The sequence below is a fragment of the Pristis pectinata genome, chromosome X (assembly GCF_009764475.1).
Source record: "Pristis pectinata isolate sPriPec2 chromosome X, sPriPec2.1.pri, whole genome shotgun sequence".
NCBI classification, from domain to species: domain Eukaryota; kingdom Metazoa; phylum Chordata; class Chondrichthyes; order Rhinopristiformes; family Pristidae; genus Pristis; species Pristis pectinata.
In genome coordinates this window covers 2740567-2760000 of record NC_067450.1, presented here as the reverse complement: position 1 = coordinate 2760000, position 19434 = coordinate 2740567, and the positions used below count along the sequence as shown (strand labels likewise).

Sequence of the window (19434 nt, the reverse complement as noted above, 5' to 3'; positions counted from 1 at the left end):
GCCTGTGCTGGAAGCGCACAATATGTGGTGGACATATGCAAAGCACATTGAATAATATTGAAAGTTGCCAAGGGCTTCCTATTACCAAACTGAACACTTTTCCTGCTTCAGGCTTGATGTAAACAGCAGGTTATTAATGAGTCAGTTGCTTTCTGTGCAAATTCATCTGGAAACTTCCAGAAACTGCTGACAAAAGAGAAAATCAACAGCTTTACCTCTTTTTAAAACATTTTACTTAAAACCCAAAGCATTACATACAGACAGATGAGGTAACACCTGTAACTAGCAGAGACCAGTTTTGGGTGTAATCCTTTGGCAAAGATCACATTTCAGTAGGAATTCAGAGGGATGAGAGGCAGTGGTTTGGAAAGAGGATGGGTAAACCAATACATAGTCAAATCTGATACTTGTGGTTATTGACGTGCTGTATTAATGCTCAAACTATCAGTGTTTGTGTTGTTGCTGTCTGACTTTGGAATTTTTTTGTGCACATGTCTTGGAGCCAAAATCCCCAAATTGCTTTTGGTAGTTCTGGGTGTCTTGGGCTGTGAACTTTGCATCCCCTACCCAATCATGCTTGTTACTTGAACTGACGTGAATTTTGGGAGTTCAATTTGTTGCTGTGAAATATCCTGGAAAAGCTTGTTTTGAATAATGTGTGGAAGTGAGTTTATATTGGTGTGCTGCCGTAATTACTGCTTGGTAATCTAGCCCTTAAGAGTAACATTCATAAAATTATAAGGGACTTGCCAGTTAAGGTTTTATTTTGGTTTCTTATCTCAGCTATATGCCCATTATCTGATTATACAAAATGCTATATAAAGGTGGCAAAGTATAAGGTTAATTAGTTTCCTGACAATTCTTTAGTGTGATTACATTAGCTGTGCAGCTAATGACATCGCTGTTGGATGCCAGAGATCCCATTGAACTGACACCTGGCAGCAGCAGGAGGGATCAGAAGAAGGGGAAGTTCTTGACATGGATGGCTAGATCCTAGTGGAAAGTCTTCTTTTCCCAGAGCAGTGGTGAGTGCTATTGCTTCATTGAAGAGTGCAAGTTCTGGACTAATTGCTAGCTGCCTAATTGCTGGATAGAAAACGGAGAAATCATCTTGAGGCAGGGTACAAATTTTAAATGAGTAAAAAGTTGTGCGAATAACCAAGAAGTTTGCAATAAATGAAGGCAAGGAACAAAACCAGCACTCACAAGAAAAGACTTGGTCAGAAAACAAAAGGAAGCTGCAAGTCTGACCCAAGACTAATCATCTCGTGTCCTGATGGGTAGTACACTGTGCCGGCTGTGAAAACCTGTACTTTTTCTCTGCAGTTGAGAGTTGGAATAAAGCTAAATATACCTTTTTAACTAGTTATCTGTGGTGTGACTTGGGCACAATCAAAAGTATTCATTGAGTACACACCAGGAATGAAATTTAAAAACAAATGCAAACCTTGCTTTTTAATCACTTGTACAGCATCTTTGGCAAGATCAGACACCTCAAAATACTTCCAGTACCAGTTGAGCAGGTTCCCATTGATCCTGTAGATCGACCCAACCTTGGTAGTGGAGCTGAAGTACACAGATGACTTGTTGGTGCATGTTCAAAGGCCACTGTCAACTTGTTCACTGTGGCATACAAGTGGATGGGCTTTGTACTCAATATCCACAAGACAAAGGTCCTCTACCAACCTGTTCCTTCATTAAAAAGTGCAAATTCTGGACCAACTGCTAATGGCCTAATGGTGAGAGAAATCATCTTGAGGCAGGGTGCAAAGATGGAATGAATAAAAAGTTCTGTGAAAAAAGCTAAATATAAACCACGCCCCCCCATCCAAAAAAAAACAACCCGGTCCTCTATCAATAAAGGTTCATAACGAGACTCTGGAAAACATGGACCACTTGTATTTTGAGAGCCATCTCTCAGTGAAGGTAAGCTTTGATGATGAAATTCACCACTGCCTTCGATGCACCAACACAGCTAATTTGAAGAAAAGTGCTTGAAAATCAAGATCTTGGGAACCTGGAACAAAAAAAAGGCAGAACTGAGTAGTAAGTAGAATATGTTTTCTTTTAAAATGACAAGGCATACAAATTACCTTGTATAAAATATGCCTGGGACTGTGAATGTCTATGCACAAAAAAGTGCCTGACAAGTTGGGCTATGGGTGAGTGAACTTGGGTATCTGGAGAGATCTGTCCCACATGAAGGAGGGAAGAGGAAACTTTTTACTGGCTCGTGTTGGAAAGGTAATTAGTCAGAAATGAGTTAGATGGCGTTGACAGAATGAGGAGAGGGTTGCGGGTGGCAATGACATTAAGTTCCAAGAAGTTGCAGTGAGGCTCCCACCCTTCTTGGTATCCAGAGCCCCAAAGGGCTCTGGGTTGCCCTGGGTGAAGAAACTATTTACATGTACCTCCTTTCAATTTAGTACAAAGATACAGCATATGGTATTCACAATGTGCTTTCCACTACACGGGAAAGCCAGATATACATTCGATGAGAGCAGGAAGCAGCAACACGAATTGTCAGTGTAACAACAGGAGGTGCTTGGATGAGGGCCTGAGTAGAATTGGAACCGTGTATTCCCCACATCCTACAATAAGATGGAATCTATATGGCTTGCCAGTGCAACATCTTTTTATCGGAAGAAAGTGAATGGAATTGAGAATTTGTCAAAGGCAAACATGGTCAGAGGCTGCAGTTGCTAACTTGGCCTGGGAGGCTGAACAAGGAAGTAGAAAGAACAAGACAACTGTCCCTTTTATAGAGGAAGAGGAGGGGGATGGGGGATAGTAGGAAGGAAAAGGGCAACTTGGGTACAGAAACCTGAAACTCAAGTGACAAGGCAACGGAAGATTTGGATGTAAATTTGGTGGGATGTGATTGGTGCCATAAGTGATGGACGGTAGCTTTGAGGAAGTGTGCTTGAAGCAAGATAAAATTTAATGGGACAAGGGCACGTTGAAGCATTGTCTTCTGGGGCAGTCCTTTGTCGTGGAGAGGGTGAAAAAGGCCTTGCATTTTTTTTAATGCAAGACTTTGTGGATCTCTTCTGGAATGTCTAAAAGCATTTCACGCTCAGTGTTGTCACTGTGATCAAGCAATACAGCATGGATACAGGCCCTTCAGCCCAACCAGTCTGTGCTGACCACGGTGCCCATCCAGTTAGTCCCAATTTCCTGTGGTTGGCCATATCCCTCTAAGCCCTGCCCCTGCATGTACCTATCCAAGTGCTGCTTCAATTACACTATTGTACCTGCCTCACCCACTTCCTCTGGCAGCTCATTCCATATACTCACCACCTCTGTCTTTACCTCGTATTGTCTCGGTGTAGCAGCCAGCATAATCAAAGGCCCCACCCACCCGGGACATTCTCTCTTCTCTCCTCTTCCATTGGGTAGAAGATACAGGAGCCTGAGGGCACATACCACCAGACTTAAGGACAGTTTCTACCCCACAGTGATAAGACTATTGAATGGTTCCCTCATACAGTGAGATGGACTATGACCTCATGATCTATCTTGTTGTGACCTTGCACCTTATTGCACTTTCTCTGTAGCTGTGACACTTTACTCTGTACTGTTATTGTTTTCACCTGTACTACATCAATGCCCTCTGCACTAACTCAATGTAACTGCACTGTGTAATGAATTGACCTGTATGATTGGTTTGTAAGACAAGCTTTTCACTGGACCTCAGTACAAGTGACAATAATAAACCAATACTAATACCCTCTCTGGAAAAAGTAGTCCCTTTTGAATCTGGGGGAGACGACAGACAATTTGCATGCACAGTAAGTTCCAACAAACAGCAATGTGGTGAATGGCCAGATAACCTCTTAGAAATGTTGGTTGATGCAATGATATCTAGGATGCCAGGGATCATTCCCCTGCTCTTCAGTTGGTGCTCTGGAATCTTTCACATCTTCCTCCATCCGCAGGCCTTAATTTTAATCTTTCTTCTGAAAGATGGACCTTCTAGCATTACAGCACTCCCTCTATTTTGTGCTCAAGTTTGCAGATTGCAGTTGAACACACAACCTCCTGACACCAGGAGGGTGCTCCCCAGTGATGTCAGAAGAATGTCCGTCTATGCAGTGTTGGGGTTGGGTGTATGTGCAGCAGAAGGGCAACTATTTTGATGTTTATTATGAAGGGAATCTGGCAGAGAACGGCATTTTGGGTTTTCTGCATGAATATTGTATATGCCTGTCTGTTGATGCACTGGAAATGAAAGACAGCTCACAGGTGGGACAGGCATCTGATTTGGAATTTGTTCAAGAATCAGCTCTGATAGTAAGGAGAATGTTTTATTGACTGAGTAAGTGACCAAAAGAGTAAGCAAATAATTTTTGTTGCATGATGCATTGGATATTGCTGCAGGTGCCTCAGGAATAACTGCTGCTACCGCGGTCAATGGCAGGGCTGTGAGTTTGTGGCAGGGAATGGTAGCTGATTCGGTGCAAGCTCGGCCCAATCACACATGCAACGTACTGGAGAATTGTTCGACTTTTTTTTTCTTTGCGGCACCTGTTTCGATATTTTCAGAAGTTTACCCATCTGACAGTTTTACATTGGAATACTGCTGCTTCTGATTAATTTGTTTAAATGCATATTTTAAGTTTTAGAGCATGCTGAGAATGATGCTTGTTACCTGTTGCATCAATGGACTTGCTCCCCCAAAAAAGGATCCTATTTAAATAGTGCAGGCTATAACATGAAGCTCTTTTTTTGTGTTGATTAAAAGTTCACTTGTATTATTCACTTTATTTTTTTTCCATGGCAGTGACCTGAGCAAGAGTACCAATACATCAGCTTACAGTAGTGTGTGCTGCTCTATTGGAGGCCAGTGAATCTGAACTCCATTATGCAGTTATTTGAGGCAAGATTTAGCTTGCCAGTATTTGTCATTTTTTTTAACTTTGAATCGATTGCTAATTGTGTAAGTTGCTACTAAACAGGGCAGCTTTTTGTTTAGCACTCCTTAAAGGGAGGGAGAGACTTTGTACCTTGGAACTATATTACCAGTAAATAATGCAGCAGGGTGTGAGCAGTGAAACCAAATACTGTGCTATCTCTTTCTGTTGCCATCAATGTGCATTTAATTATTGTATGATCCTGTTTCATTTACTCTGGACTGAAATGGTTGGGATTCCACAAGGTGGCAGTAGCACTGTGGGGCAGCCTTTCTTCAACATGCAAGCTGAGACTTGTTCGAAAAAAAAGTCAGGAGTTGATGCTATTGAATAAAGCCTGAACCTGATGAGAATTTGCATTTGGGCAACCTTGTTTAATTTCTTTAGTTATTCCTGCAATTGTCTGTCTCCTTTTAGTTGGCTGGAAATGATACCGAATGAACTCTCTCAACATCTTTCTTGCAGACAGATGCTCAGAATAACAACTTGGGCCTATCCAAGAAGGGGAGGGAAGCCTGCAGGAATCAATCGCAGACGCCGTGACCATTTTATTTAGTGCATCCTTCTATGGTACTGTGTATGACCCCATCACAGATCTTGTTTCTCTTTGTGGATATGGTGTAAGGAAGAGTAATGTTTGCAATAGGGAAAGTGATATCTGGCCAGGATTTAGTTCTAGGTTCGGGCCGTGGCCTTGATCTGTGATGGTACAAAGCCATTTGAAAATGAAGCAGTTCTGCTGATTTAATTTTGAAGCTTACCTGTGGCAATGCCTATACTGTTTGCAGCTGTGACTGCAATTTGATGGGAAATCTTTCCCAGCTGCTGGGATTAGTTTGTGCAAGTATCTGATGTGGCAGCAACATTCCTTCTGATGTAACCATGGAAATTGGTGCTCAATAAAGAAGCTATTCAGCTCCTCACATCTGTGCTAGCTCATCAGAGAAAGGTGGTCTAGCTTTTAAAAATCACTTAAAGGCCACCTGACCATACTCTGCAATCACCAAAGTACTTTTTAAAATTGTAATCGCTGTTCTAAGGGACGCAACTATCAATTTACACCCAGCAAGCTCACAAGCAGTGTCTGCTTGTTGGTTGAGGGATAAATATTGGCCAGGGTACCTGGGATAATGATTCTTGGGTGTCATGGGATTTTTTTCCTTCCACCCAAGTGAGCTAAATGGGTTGCTCACTGTAAGTTGGGGTGATTTTTACAACCTCTTGGTGGAACTGCAAATCCCTACAATTGACTTGTACAACTGATGCTAAAATGCTGTCTGTGCTAGTGGTGAATGCAGAGTCATCACAAGCAGCCCAAATCTCCCTTCCTCTTGTGCTCTATTTCCAAGGGTTTATAAAGCTTTGTGGTATGGTCACTTCAACCATGAAGTGCACAGCAACACAGTTCTAGTTTGTCCTTCCTGGAAAAGTTCTCCTTGAATAAGGTTTGACTAGTGCAAAATTAATCAAAAAGTGATGGCTTCGAGCTCTACAAAACTGAAGCATTGACAGCTGCACAGAGGGGTGGGCAAGTCAGGATTGTGTTTGCTATATTGCCCCTCCCTTCTCTGTTGCTGCAACCTGCATCACTCTTGCCAGGTCTGTCCTCCTTGTGTATCTTTTACTGATCACTCCATCTTTGCAGTCTTCAGTTGCTTATGGCCAAGGCACTAAATTTCGTCCTTGAACCTTGCCACTGGCCTCTCAAAAAAAAAAAACAACTTAAAACCCACCTATCCAATAGGGTAGCATGATTGAGCCTTTCCCCTTTAACTTGCTGGAATGTGGTTATCCCCGAAAGACAGACTGATCTGCAGATTACTTAATATTGGGTTTGGTGAAGGATCCAGGGCCTTCAAGGCTCCCAACACACTTGTCTTTTTGCATTGGTAGAAACCAGAGTAGACTTGCCAGATTTGTTCAGGCCAACACTGCAAAGAATTTTGGTTAAAAATAATTCGGCATCAAAGCAGTATAAAACTCGTCACTCTCCCTCTCCTCTTTATGCTGGCTATCTCCCCTCTCCACTCTTAATCCTGATGGAGGGTTTCAACCCAAAATATCAACAATTCCTCCTCTTCCCTACCCCCCTTCACGATGCTGCTTGACCCACCGAGTTCCTCCAGCAGATCTGCAGTCTCTCACGTCTCCAGCATAAAACTAACTTTATCTTAACTCTGATGAAAGGTCATTGGCCTGAAACATTATCTGCTTCTTTCTCCACAGATGCTGCCTTGCCTGAGTATTTCCAGCACTTTGTTTTTTTTATTTCAGATTTCCAGTATCTGCAGCGTTTTAGCCTTCTGAAGGACAAGTATCTTAGCCCAGTAATTATCCTGATTTTAAAATAGAATGTACTTGGATGTCTGCATTTAGCTGATCAACTGGCAGTTATTGTAATGACGAATTTGGCAGAATGTTAGGGCAGATAAAATGATCAACCCATACCATGTTTTATTGTTGCTGGGGTAATGAATGTTATTGCAATTTATTCTGACTGTCCTGGACCCTTGACAGGCACTTCTGTTGACTTGCCAATCTGAAGCAATAGCCAAGAATTCTTCAAGACAGGAAAACTTAAGTGTAGTTTTTCAGCAACAATTTTCTTTAATCTATCAAAAGCCCTTAAACTCAAAAACAAGCGCTTGTGTGGTCTTGAGCAGATTATTTAAGTGCCAGTTCATGTGTGGGCCTAGAAAGTGACTCTTGGTCACCAATTTAATTGCAGCCAAGCCAGATCCTGTTACAAAAATTGTAGGAGGTCTTTCAGTTCATCATGTCTATGCTGCCTCCTTAGTAGGATCTAATTAATCCCACTCCCTGGTTCAATTCCCAGAGCCCTGTTTTCCCATTTCAAATAAAATGGAGCCATTACATGTTTGTTAAAGACAAATTGCATTTGACTAACATGGTGACTTCATTAGAAAATTCAAAGAAGGTATTTTGAAAAGGCATTTGGCAAAGTACCAGATTTGGTTAGAAAATTTGAGATTTGTGGAATTAGAGTCATTAGCAGGATAGGAAGGAAATTTGGCTTAAAGGCAGAGAGTGGGGAGCTGTGATTGATAAACTTGTTTTTCAGACGAGAGAGTGGGAGACTGTGTTCCTCAGGGGTCATTGCTAAACCACTGCTTTTGATGTTCATGACTTTGCTGAGGGTAAAACTCAATGTGCTGATGATTCAAAACTTGGAAGTATAGTTACTAGTGGCAAATAGTAATAGGCTGATAGAATGGACAGATGTGGCAGGTGAAATTTAATAGAGCATTGTGAAATCCTTGTGCTTTGGCTGAAGGAACAAAGTGAGAGAATGCAGACTAAATGGCACAGTTCTAATGGATGTGCAGGAACAAAGAGTTTACATGTACATAAATCCTTGAAAATACAGGATGTATTAAGAGGGTAGTTAATAAAGGCAATTGGATCCTGGGCTTCATGACTTGAGGAAGAGAGTACAAAAACTAGGAAACATTTGCAATCAAATTTAAGTCACAACTGCAAGCAGATAGGTTACGTTGAACCTTTACACAACGCTATTCAGGTTGCAATTGGAGTTTGGTGCCCAGCTCCGGTCACTGTGTTTTAGGAAGGACAAGGTCCCGGAGAAGGTGCAGAAAAGATTTACTGTTTTGTTTTGGAGATGAGGGATTTCCACACCAAGGTCAAGCTGGAGAAACTGGGATTATTCTCATTGGAGCAAAGAAGGTTGAGAGGACATTTAATTGCGGGGACAAGATAATGATGGGTTTCAGTAGGTAAATGGAAGCTTTTACCATTGACCTATGGTTCAAAGACCAAGGGGGATAGATTCAAAGTAGACAAAAAGATGCAGGGCAGATGTGAGGAAAAACCTTTGTTTGTATGGAGGTTATGATATATAAGGCTGGTGCAACAGTTGCTACAGGCTTTCAAAAGAATTTTGGATAGGCACTTGAGAGAAAATTATTTGTAGGAGAGAGTGAGGGAATGGGCCTAACTAGATTGCTTGAGAGAACCGCCATGGACTAGATTGACTTGAATGGCTATCCACTCATCCTTTCCCCAATACCTCTGTTCCACTTCAAAATGTCACCAATGAGTTTGCAAGATTGTGGGATCAATAGAGATATCAGTCCCTGTTAACTTTGCAGTCCCTACATTGATAATGGCATTTCATTGATGTTTAAGTTGTATGAAGTTTATGATTTGCATATTTGGCATTGGTTTGAGGACATTCTTTAAAGAGCCCTTTCCTTTATACCACCTATGTCCAAAACCCCTTTCTTCCTATAAATGAGTGGACTGGAGAAACAACTGAGTGTAGTGTTGAACTAGGAATCCTGGCATTCTCGCCTAAATCAAATGTGATGTCATGGCTTCCAAGCAGACTTGGTGAGTGATTTGGATGGCAATGAAACAAATGTGTGCGAAAGGCAGTTTGTGTACCCACTTTCCTGTTCAAATAACATAGTGCATGTTGTCCCAGAGCTGATGCTTTTTAACACAAGTATATTTTCAAAGTACTTCCTTAGCAGTATGGTAATTTAAGATGTTCTTTAGATTGAAGTGAGAGGTTGGGGATGCAGCATGAGCCTTCCTGGCACGTAACTTCTGGATCTGAATGTAGTCTGTTACCAGTAACTTCCCAATTGGTTTGGCAGAATTTTAATCCAGTAGTTGGATAAACTATTCAACCCATGAAGCTTCTGATTTATTCTTTACTAGTCTCTTCAATTGGGATGGCAACTTAAAATGTGGATGTCTTCAAGTTAACTGCCCAAAGGTATTTTCACCCCTTTTGTACGTGGCCTGAAATACTATTCTATTAAAGGACTGTGTGGACCTTCAGTATAGGAAATAACAAATATAAATTTCATGAGCCTTGAACCCAATGGGTCAAATAATGGGTGGGACCTCATAACTATGTGAACATTGCATAACTTCAGGTAGTACATGTCTGAACTTGGTACATTTTTTAAACAAGATTATAGTTGTGAAGCCCTTGCAGTGAAACCATGTTTAGTTTTGCACTTAGTAAGCTGACCAAACTGGGTGAGTTTGGTTGAAGTATTTATTAGCCTTCTATCTTTTATGAAGCCTTCTATCTGGCTACAAAGAAATAAAATCTGATATGTTTTGCACAGTAGTTTGTAAGCATTAGTTGCATTCGCAGTTGAATCCTTTGTTGCGTTAACCAAATGAGAGAGCAATTTGCTTCGTGTGGTTAACTGCCAGAGTGTCAACATATTAAAATTTGCAGATATGATCCCATTGGTGAATGGGTGTACTCAACACCTGAAGAATGTTTCCTATTCCTGTAATAGAATTTAGTTAACTCTTGCTGTGCTGAAGATGCAGGTTGATCTAATTGTTTGAATACTTTCTGTATTTAATTGCAAGATTTTGTAGCGGTTAACCTAATTTCCTATAATTTTCCTGTCTCGCCCCCCCCCCCCCCCCCCCCCCCCCACTGTCCCCCAAGCTACTTAGTGCTGATTATTGCTTGCAGAATACAGCATTAGGATGGGGGCATGTTGCTGACCAGTATAAGCTATGCATTATTTTTACATGCCGCAGGATTAACAGGTACTATCATGATATACTTAAAAGGAAATTCAACCGATTTTCAGCAGCGTGGCAGCTCATGATCTGAACTTCTGTCAGTAAGTCTTTACTATACTACTCCCTGTTTAGCTTGGAGATGTCTGACTGTGTGCACTATATCCTGCTGTTGACGGTGTATGTGACTTCCTAATCCTGGCCATCGATATGCACCTGTGCAAAATCAGAACAAGCAAGCCTGCTGCCATATACAAGAGAGCTGGACTTGTTCAGTTTAAGTTCCAGGAGTAGTTGGTTTGCCAATGCTGTTTGACTACGATCTGCCTGAACAAGTAGCACTTTGAAAAATTCAATGAATGCGTGATATTGGCTGTTCATTCATGGAGACTTCTAGCTGAGGCCTGAAACGTTAACTGTTCTTTCCACAGATGCTGCCTGACCTGCTGAGTGTTTCCAGTGTTTTCTGTTTTATTTCAGATTTCCAGCATGTGGAGTTTTTTGATTTTCTTTGGCTGCTATTTTGCACCTCCCTGGGTGACTTAAATCAGCAGGGACTTGGAGATATCAGCTGATTATTGGCTTGGCTGGTACAGAAACTGTGGCACGGGGATACATATGGAAGTGAAGGGGGGTAAAGGCATGTGCCTTTTCATATATTTATATTTTTTTTTAAAAAGTCAAACTTGATATGTATGTTATTAAAGTCATGTAATTTTCCTGGATTGAAATCAGTATGACATTATTGCAGAAATTAATTTGGCTCTGTCCTTTCACTGGCAAAGTAGTCAATGTCAGACCTCCCTTCATCAGTTAGAATAGCAGCAGCAATGGTTCACAGAACAGGAAGCAAGGGGTCAAGGCAATAAGACCAGTTTCTGTTGAATACAAGAATATTCGTTAAGATTTTAGAACAGCATCAAAATAATATTGTGGGAATCTTCAGTTTAGTAATTGAAGCAATGGTCTCCTGTTTTTTTTAAAAATACCAATTTCCATTTGAACCAGTGGAAGGAGTTTCATTGAGTACCATCAATGAGTCATTTGTTCATTAGGTAATAGTTGGAGTTGTACAGAGGTATTTGAATTGTCAACAAGGATTCAATCGACCCTCTTAACACTTCTTTTACATATAGCATCTTTAGCTGCATAAACTGTTACCATTGCATGCTGTTGGGGTCACCAGTTTGCAAGTTTCAACTTTTCCTCTACAGTCTTGTTTGTATGGCAAAATTGTACATCTATACATTTCCCCCCCTCTTATACAGGCAAACGAAGAGAACATGGAGCGATCACCATTCAGCAGAGGGCAATGGGCTTCTCAGTCACTGCGGGTTACTGCCAAAGAGTTGTCCATAGTTAATAAGAGGGGATCACCTGCACTCAGGGAGCGTTTTTCTAAGTAAGTAATCCTACAGTCTCTTAATGAAATAAGGTGGCTTTTTCAGTGGATGAAAAATTGGCTGTATCTGTTCTCACTGTGTTTCTTGTCACCTTGGAACAGTGGTTGGTAAAATGGTTTGGGACAAATATGAGCATAGATTTAAACTGATGAGTGCAATTGTTCCAAGTTGAATTGGGTGCAACAGGCCAAACCCAGATCCCAGTGGAGATGGGACTATACCTAGAATTTGAAGCAACGCACAAGATGTTGGAGGAACTCAGCGGGTCAAGCAGCATCTATGGAGGGAAATGAACAGCCGACGTTTTGGGTCAAGACCCTTCATCAGGACTGGGAAGAGAGAGGGGAGGTAGCCAGCTCTACCTTTTCTTTTCCCCACCACCACCTTTTTATACTGGCTACCTCCCCCTCTCTTCCCAGTGGTGATGAAGGGTCTTGACCCCAAAATGGCGACTGTCCATTTCCCTCCATAGGTGCTGCTTAACCCACTGAGTTCCTCCGACATCTTGTGTGTTGCTCCAGATTTCTAGCATCTGCAGAATTTCTTGTCTCCACCTAGAATTTTGGTACAAGGTTGTTACCCATGTGCATGATTAAAGGTGCTGTGAAAGTAGGCTGTTCTCTTGTATGTGTAATGGGGCGGGGAGAGCTCTTCCCTTCAGGCTGATGGAAGACACAGAGGGTGTCATTTTGTAATGATAGCATTCCTCCTGATGAGCACAATGTTGCACATGATCACCAAAACAGTTATCTACTTTTTTCAAACCCATGGTATTTATTTTTGATATTAACAGGATGTGTATGCAACATGTAGCATGTTGAAACCTTGAAAGATATTTTTGTAACTTTTTTCCCAACAAATTTCCTATTGTAAATCTCTCTCTTCAAAGAAAACAAACTGTGTTGCTCTCTGAAGCAGCAGACTTTGATTTGAGTCCATTGCTGTACTTAGTTTCTAAAACAGTTGGTGGTCTCCAACTGTCCTCTTTATCCTTTGTATCCAATTTATTTTTCCCTCTTTCTCTTCACTCCTGGAGGTGTTAGTTCCCTTGCAACAGCTGACCAATAAAACATGCCTGAGTGCTGCCTGTTCATGTTTGAGTTGTGATGCTGTACATTGGCTGGCAATTGGACTGTGACAAATACTATTACCTAATGTCTAAGTATGAGTAATTTCCAGCATGCATCACCTCAGGAGATCGAGGCCCAATTGGTAACCTGTTTCTCCCTGCTACACCTTTTCCCATTCTCCCTACTCTTCTTGAACCACTCTGAATTCTGCAACAGACTGGCACAGACTAAGGGATGATCCTCTCACTTTCCTGGTCAAGCACGGGACTTGGCTTCCTAAAACATTAGCTAGACCAGCAAACTTCAGTTACTAATCGGTCTGGGAATAGTCTCCTCCTTGATCCAGCATCGCCATTGTCACGTAGATGTCAAGAGAGCACACAACTGGGCCTAATATGAAACTTCAGAGTGTTTTTTTAAAAAAATCAACAAAAATTTATCCAATGGAATTGTGCGAAAACTTAATGGTGCAATGAATAAATTTTAACCTTCTAGAGGCTATTTGCTTGTTAAGAGAAACTGTAATTCATATAATATTGATGGAGATATGGTCGATGCCATCAGTGATTTGATATTTTTGTGTGGAGTAGAGTTAATTTGTATTTCTTCACATTTTATTCTTTCAGTTTTATTGTTGGGATCACCATGGTTTTAAACAAAAAAGCCTGGTGGTAAAACTAACGTGAGTGGGGTGAGTTACAGAAAATTGCTATGGCAAAAGGCATTAAACACATGACTGGAATTATGCATAAACGCATGCCAACATTCAGCAAGGAGGGATTTTTGGGGGACACAGCCAAATTCTTCTGACATGGGTGAACGTGGACAGCTCATTCTGAGGGGCACTACAACTGTTCTTGGCTTATCTCCTACTAGTTACCCACGTGGATGCAATTTTAAACTGAAGGAATTGGAAGGAACCTGAATTAAATTTCTTCTTTTCCTGCTCCAAGGTCCAGGGATTTTGACTCAGTCCCCTGCTGGAAACCAAGACTGCCAAGGCAAAGACTCCTTGAATCAACCACTCTTAAATATTACTTTCTTTCCATCTTTGTCTCCTCCTTTTTCTGTGTTCCAGAACACGATATGTAAAAAGATGCATTTCAGTGTGTTTCCATGTACATGTGACTAATAAAGATTCCGCCCCCCCGGGACTTAACGGACAATAGGGCAAAGAAGAGTCTCAGTGGTACAGTGGAGTAACATTTGCACAAGTAACATCCAAGGCACAAAGCATACAACATTGTTGATGTTCTTCCTTGACTTGCCCCATAGTAATCCCAGTCCCCCTCTCTCTCTCACATCAGGTATCAGAAGGCAGCAGAGGAAGCAAGCAGTGACCGAAAAAAAGGGGTAGGTATATCTTCAGATTGCTCTTTTGGGTGTGTTCTGTTCCTCTTCGTGTGTGCCTAGGGTGCACAGTGAAGGAACTGTTCTCCATTTTGCTCATGGAAAAACAAACTGGTCTGGAGCAGATAAATTTTCCCTGATAAGTTTTCAGTGTAGAAGCATGTAATATAAATACAAGATAGAATGAGTGTCCTATTCTGTTGGTTTATTGTCCTTTAAGCACCAAATGTCACTGTTAAAACCCTGCAGGGCAGCTCTGTTTATGTTACCACAGCATGATATTTTGGTGATGGAATTATCTTACTGTAATCAAATTATAGTATACCCAATCATACCGTTAATGTGGTTGTTCTTGAAAGCAGTAGCTTTAGTAGTTCTGTTCTTGTAACCTCTTTGTGTTCTGCCAGGAAATCTTGGGTGTACTTGTGGGTTGGCCCCTTGTCTCCCAGAACATTTGCTGACTGCTTAGTGCAACAACCTCATGGCTTGACTCGCAAGTCATTCAACATATTTAACTGAGTTGGCTATTGCAGAGCAATGATGAGCAATGGGGATAAAACAAACTTGATGTTTTTTCTGAGGATAGGAGAATAAATAACAGACAGGAAACTATGGGGAAAGAGCCAATTTAATTTCCAGTTGTAGGAAGGTGAGTTTCATTTATTTCTATGCATTATCAACAGAACTATCTATCTCTTTTAACTGTTCACTGCAACTTGCAAGCTGCTGCCAGGTAATGCAGTTATTGCATTTTGTCTCCTTCCTTTTCTTGCGCCAGCCCAAATTCTCCTTCCAAAATAGTCCAAGCCATTGAAAATCCAGCAACTTTTAATCAAGGTGAAACAAACAGGTTTCAACTCCAAATAGTTGAAATAAAACTCAAATGTGCCAACAAGGAGAGAACCAGTTTTGTCATAAGCAACCAATACAGAGAAACTAAATTGTATAAACTTATTCCTAGTATTTTTTTTAAAGTAATTTGAAAAACGATCCTTTGCAATACTCTTCCTGAGGTGACTTTTGTATTAATCAGTACTATTAGGACTGTCAAAATACTGTTTAAAATACTAACTCGATTGCAAATTGCACAGTTAATTTAAAAAAAGCTGGTGATCAGTTTATTTTAAATTAGGTATAAAAGTAAGCTTTTTTCTTTCTGGGTACATCTGGTTTTGGTGAGAAAAGCAACCTGCACTTAAAGGGCAAGAGGTTGAAGGGCAAGTTTCTGACCACCAAGTTGGACTCCATGGTCGGTCAAAAGGCTGGGACCTGTACATGGTGTCCTGGGCAGGATGGAGTTAGTTTTCTACAAATATTGAAGGTTGTCCTGTGGATTGAGAGATCTGCAATGTTTGTTCTGGGTCCCTCCATCTGTCTGCTGGGTTACACATGGAGGACCCCAGATGTGCAGTGCATATATGGAAACCACTTAAGGAACTTTGATTCCCATTGGAGTGGCTTGTGCCATCCACAGGCCATTCCTGCAAGCTATCACAGCACAGGTTGAAGCCTACTCCAAGGTAGCTTTCAAAGGATTTCCTTCCCTGGCTGACACTAGGGACATGACTCAAGTGGATGTGCTCCTAACTTGTTCACCTGGTAGTTCTTCCTTCTGTCCATCCCGTTCTTTCCTTTCTCCTCACCCAACATCACCATATCCCCTCCCAAAAGCAAACTGCCAATCATAGATAATTCCATGAAGTCTTGGACTTTGCCTTGTCCAGGGCCAGTTCAGTAGCTCCCAAAGCCTTGGGTCTTGAATGCTATTGAATTTCCAGCTGGTATCAACAAAATTCTAGGCCCTAGATACTAATTATTAAATTAGCAAGAGATTGCACAAGTTATGCTTATATTCTGTAGGATTTAGAAGGTTAAGGGCTGGTTTAATTCAAGTTTTCAAGGCAATGGAGAAATGAGAGAGATGCCAACTATTTTAACTGGTTGGAGAAAAATTTGAAGGTCAAGACCTCAGACCTGGCACAAAGCCTGTGGGCATGGGGATCAAGTTCAAAAATTAGAATCAAGCCTTTTAAGAGTAAAATTAAGAAATGCTTCTTTATGCAGAGGTAAGAGAAATTTGGACATGTCTCCAACAAATGTTGTTCAATGCCAGGTCAGTTAGTTTTAAATCTAAGATTGACAGCTTTGTGTTAACCAAAGATGTTGAGGGAAAGGAGGGTAATGAACTTATCTCAGATCTACCATGATGTCATTCAATGATAACAGGCTCAAGGTCTGCTGACCTATGCAAGATGGGATCAAGTTCGGTTATGATGTCTGTTGACATTCACCTCTCGGTCTACAAGAAGCCACATGGACAGGGTGTTGATGTACGTGGGGAACTGTAGACAAGGCAAGAGTCAAAGGCTCTGAGAAGGGAAAAGGTAGGGGGAAAATTGGCAGAATGGAGGAACAATTGATAGTTGTTAAATTTATGGATTTTAAGATTAGAAAATCTTTGCATCATAAAAGAACAGTGTTAAGAAGAAAACTTTGATTTTTGGGGATCTGCACAATTCAGTAAATTCAGTTTTTAAGCATTAAAAAAAAAACTAACTACTGATAAGTGGTTGGAAATTGAAAAATAAAGACTCAATTTGAGGTTAGTCACGTTCCATTTAGCAGGTGCTTCCCCATCTGTTACTGAGGCTTGCAAAATTAATCCAAGTAATATTTAGTTCTTGTTAAGAGCAGATATTTTCTGTTGCGTTTGATACCTTGCCTGTTACCATTCTCATGGTTAAATGCCTATTTGGATTTGAAGAGTTAAATTTATGAGGTGGGCCTCAATCCCAGTTTATCCAATAATCCCTTTTAATTCCTGCAGGCTTTACCTAGCTATTTTTCTCTTTCAAATAGTCTGTGCAGTAGGATAAGACGAGGAGTGTTAAGCACTTGGTGGTGTTAATGAATTGCAAGCAGGTACAGTTCTTGTAGAGGTTCATTTTGAAGGTTGTCTATCTTATTTGAAGATTATGTATCCAATTTTGTTAGCAATAGCAGCATTTGCTGAGATTTTCACTGTTTTATAGATGTGACAAGCACAATTTTATACACTTTTTTAAAAATAAAAGATTTTTAGGTTGAACTGTTGATGCAGATTAATTTTATATCCTTTGGAAACTTAATTTATTTAAGACATTAGTATTGGGAATAACAAGCAAAATCAAGCTGTAATATGCAAGTTAATTATCGTGGTAAGGACATTGAGGTTTGCTATTTACTTTAATTCAATCATTGTTTTGCCTAGTTTGTTGAAGTCTGGATACCTTGGAACCTAAGTGGGTAGCTGGAGTGCAGATGCAGATCAGCAGCGATCTAATTCAATAGTGAAAGGGACTTGAAGGGGGCCAAAGGTGGCCTCCCTGTTACCATGGCTCAGTAGTTGCCAGGTATATTCTACCATCTTTTGAGTACTGAATCACCTTTTGCCTATTCATCTCAAGCTCTCAATGTAAATTCTAATTGTGGCTGAATCAACGTTGCTGTGATATTTCAGTGTTTTTGGGCAAGGAAATGCAGTAAAGGTTCACAACTAGACCCTGGAAAACGTGGACCTCTTCTCGTATCTCCAGAGGCACCCCTCAGTGATGGTGAAATTCACTATTGCCTTGAATGCATCAGCCTTTGTTCGATTGAGGAAAAAGGATCTTGAAGGTCAAGACCTCAGACCTGGCACAAAGCCTGTCGATTACTGGGCAGCAGTGGTCCCTGCACTTCCACATGCTTATCAGACTTGGACAAACCCACAGCACTGGGGAAAAATACCAATAACGCTGTCTCTACAAAAGCCTCCCAATTCACTGGGAGGTTAAGCAAACCAACACTGGTGTCCTTTTCCCAGGCTTGCATCCCCAGCACTGAGGCCCAAATCACTCAGTCAGCTGCTGGACAACCCATGCTGTCTGCATACCAGACACCAAACAGACGCTCTATTCTGAACTCTCATGGGAAGAAATTATCAGGCAAACAAAGGAAAAGATTCAGAGGTGCTCAGAGCCTCAAAGATGAAACATTCTCGCTGGCCGCTGGGAATCTCTGGCCCGTGACTGGTTGAAGTGGAGGAGTATTTGGTATGGTATTGAGAACCTAGGGGCCATACATCAGAGCACACAGAAGCCCTATGTAAATGTGGAAGGTCTCAAACTCCCCACCCACTCCATTGGGCACCTTCTGTCCCATCTGGGGAAGAGTCTGCAGTACCCATATTGTCCTCATCAGGACTGAAACTGATGTGGAAGCAAGTCATCCTCCATCCCAGGGGTCTAAGAGGATAATTGGTTGTTATATTTCAATAGTTTTCAGAGATCTGCTGTGTAGGCTTCTGCCAAAGCAATAACCATTTGGGTGATTTGTATGGAGTGGGACTGTACCTTTTGAGTCTTGCTGCCTTGGAAGGGACAAAAGATGTCTCTCTATCTTAAACTCAAGGTTAAAATCACATTGTATCCCACCCCCACCACACAAAAGGCCCGGCATACCAATGATGTCATTGCTATGTTGTGTCAATGGCCTTGATTGTTTCACTTAACCAGCTCTGTTCAATCAGCAAGCTCTTTGGTTGAAGCCTACTGTGGTTACTGTATGTCTATTATGTGAAAGATGTAATAATAGGAAATGAGTCATTAATGACAGAACATAGCTGTAACTGAGAAATTTTGCATCTTGATCTGTGTTCTATCCAGTTTTGAGTTTATTTGTAATTGGAGATTTTTCCAGTTATGTTACTGTGGTTTATTTGCAACTGCAGATAGGAGAGGAAATTGTTTGCAAGCAAATCTAAAGGAAAGTATTGTAAAAGATGGGTAAAATCCTTTGAGAAGTAAACGAGGGATTCTAGGAAGAGGCTTGCTGTTGAGATTGAAAAACAATGTGTGACATTGTTGGAGCAAGAGGCACAAGGGGTATGTGATAGCAGCCCATTTTACAGTGAGGGTTAGAATGTTACAAAGAGTCTGTGGGCCAGCTGAAGTGAAAGCAGCTGCTGAAGCCTGGCCAGGATATTCTGTACTTAGCAGGTTTTGTTCTCCACACAGTGTAGTATAAATGGGAACAGAAAATACTGGAAACACTGTGCAGGTCAGGCAGCAGCTATGGAGAGAGAGAAATGGTTACTGTTTCAGGTCGATGATCTCTCATCAAAACTGTAGAAGTTGGAGA

The 19434-nt window shown here is 41.1% G+C and overlaps 1 protein-coding gene across 4 annotated transcripts in view; it reads left to right on the top strand.

The window, feature by feature from the left end:
- lima1a (LIM domain and actin binding 1a) overlaps positions 1-19434 on the top strand; it is a 91421-nt gene that overhangs the window by 32532 nt on the left and 39455 nt on the right. For all 4 annotated transcript variants that reach the window (XM_052009535.1, XM_052009533.1, XM_052009534.1 and 1 more), the window contains exons 3-4: positions 11720-11853; positions 14232-14277. In XM_052009535.1, coding sequence (XP_051865495.1) covers positions 11735-11853; positions 14232-14277 — 165 coding nt within the window. In that variant the 5' untranslated portion in view covers positions 11720-11734. The remainder of the gene's footprint in view (positions 1-11719; positions 11854-14231; positions 14278-19434) is intronic.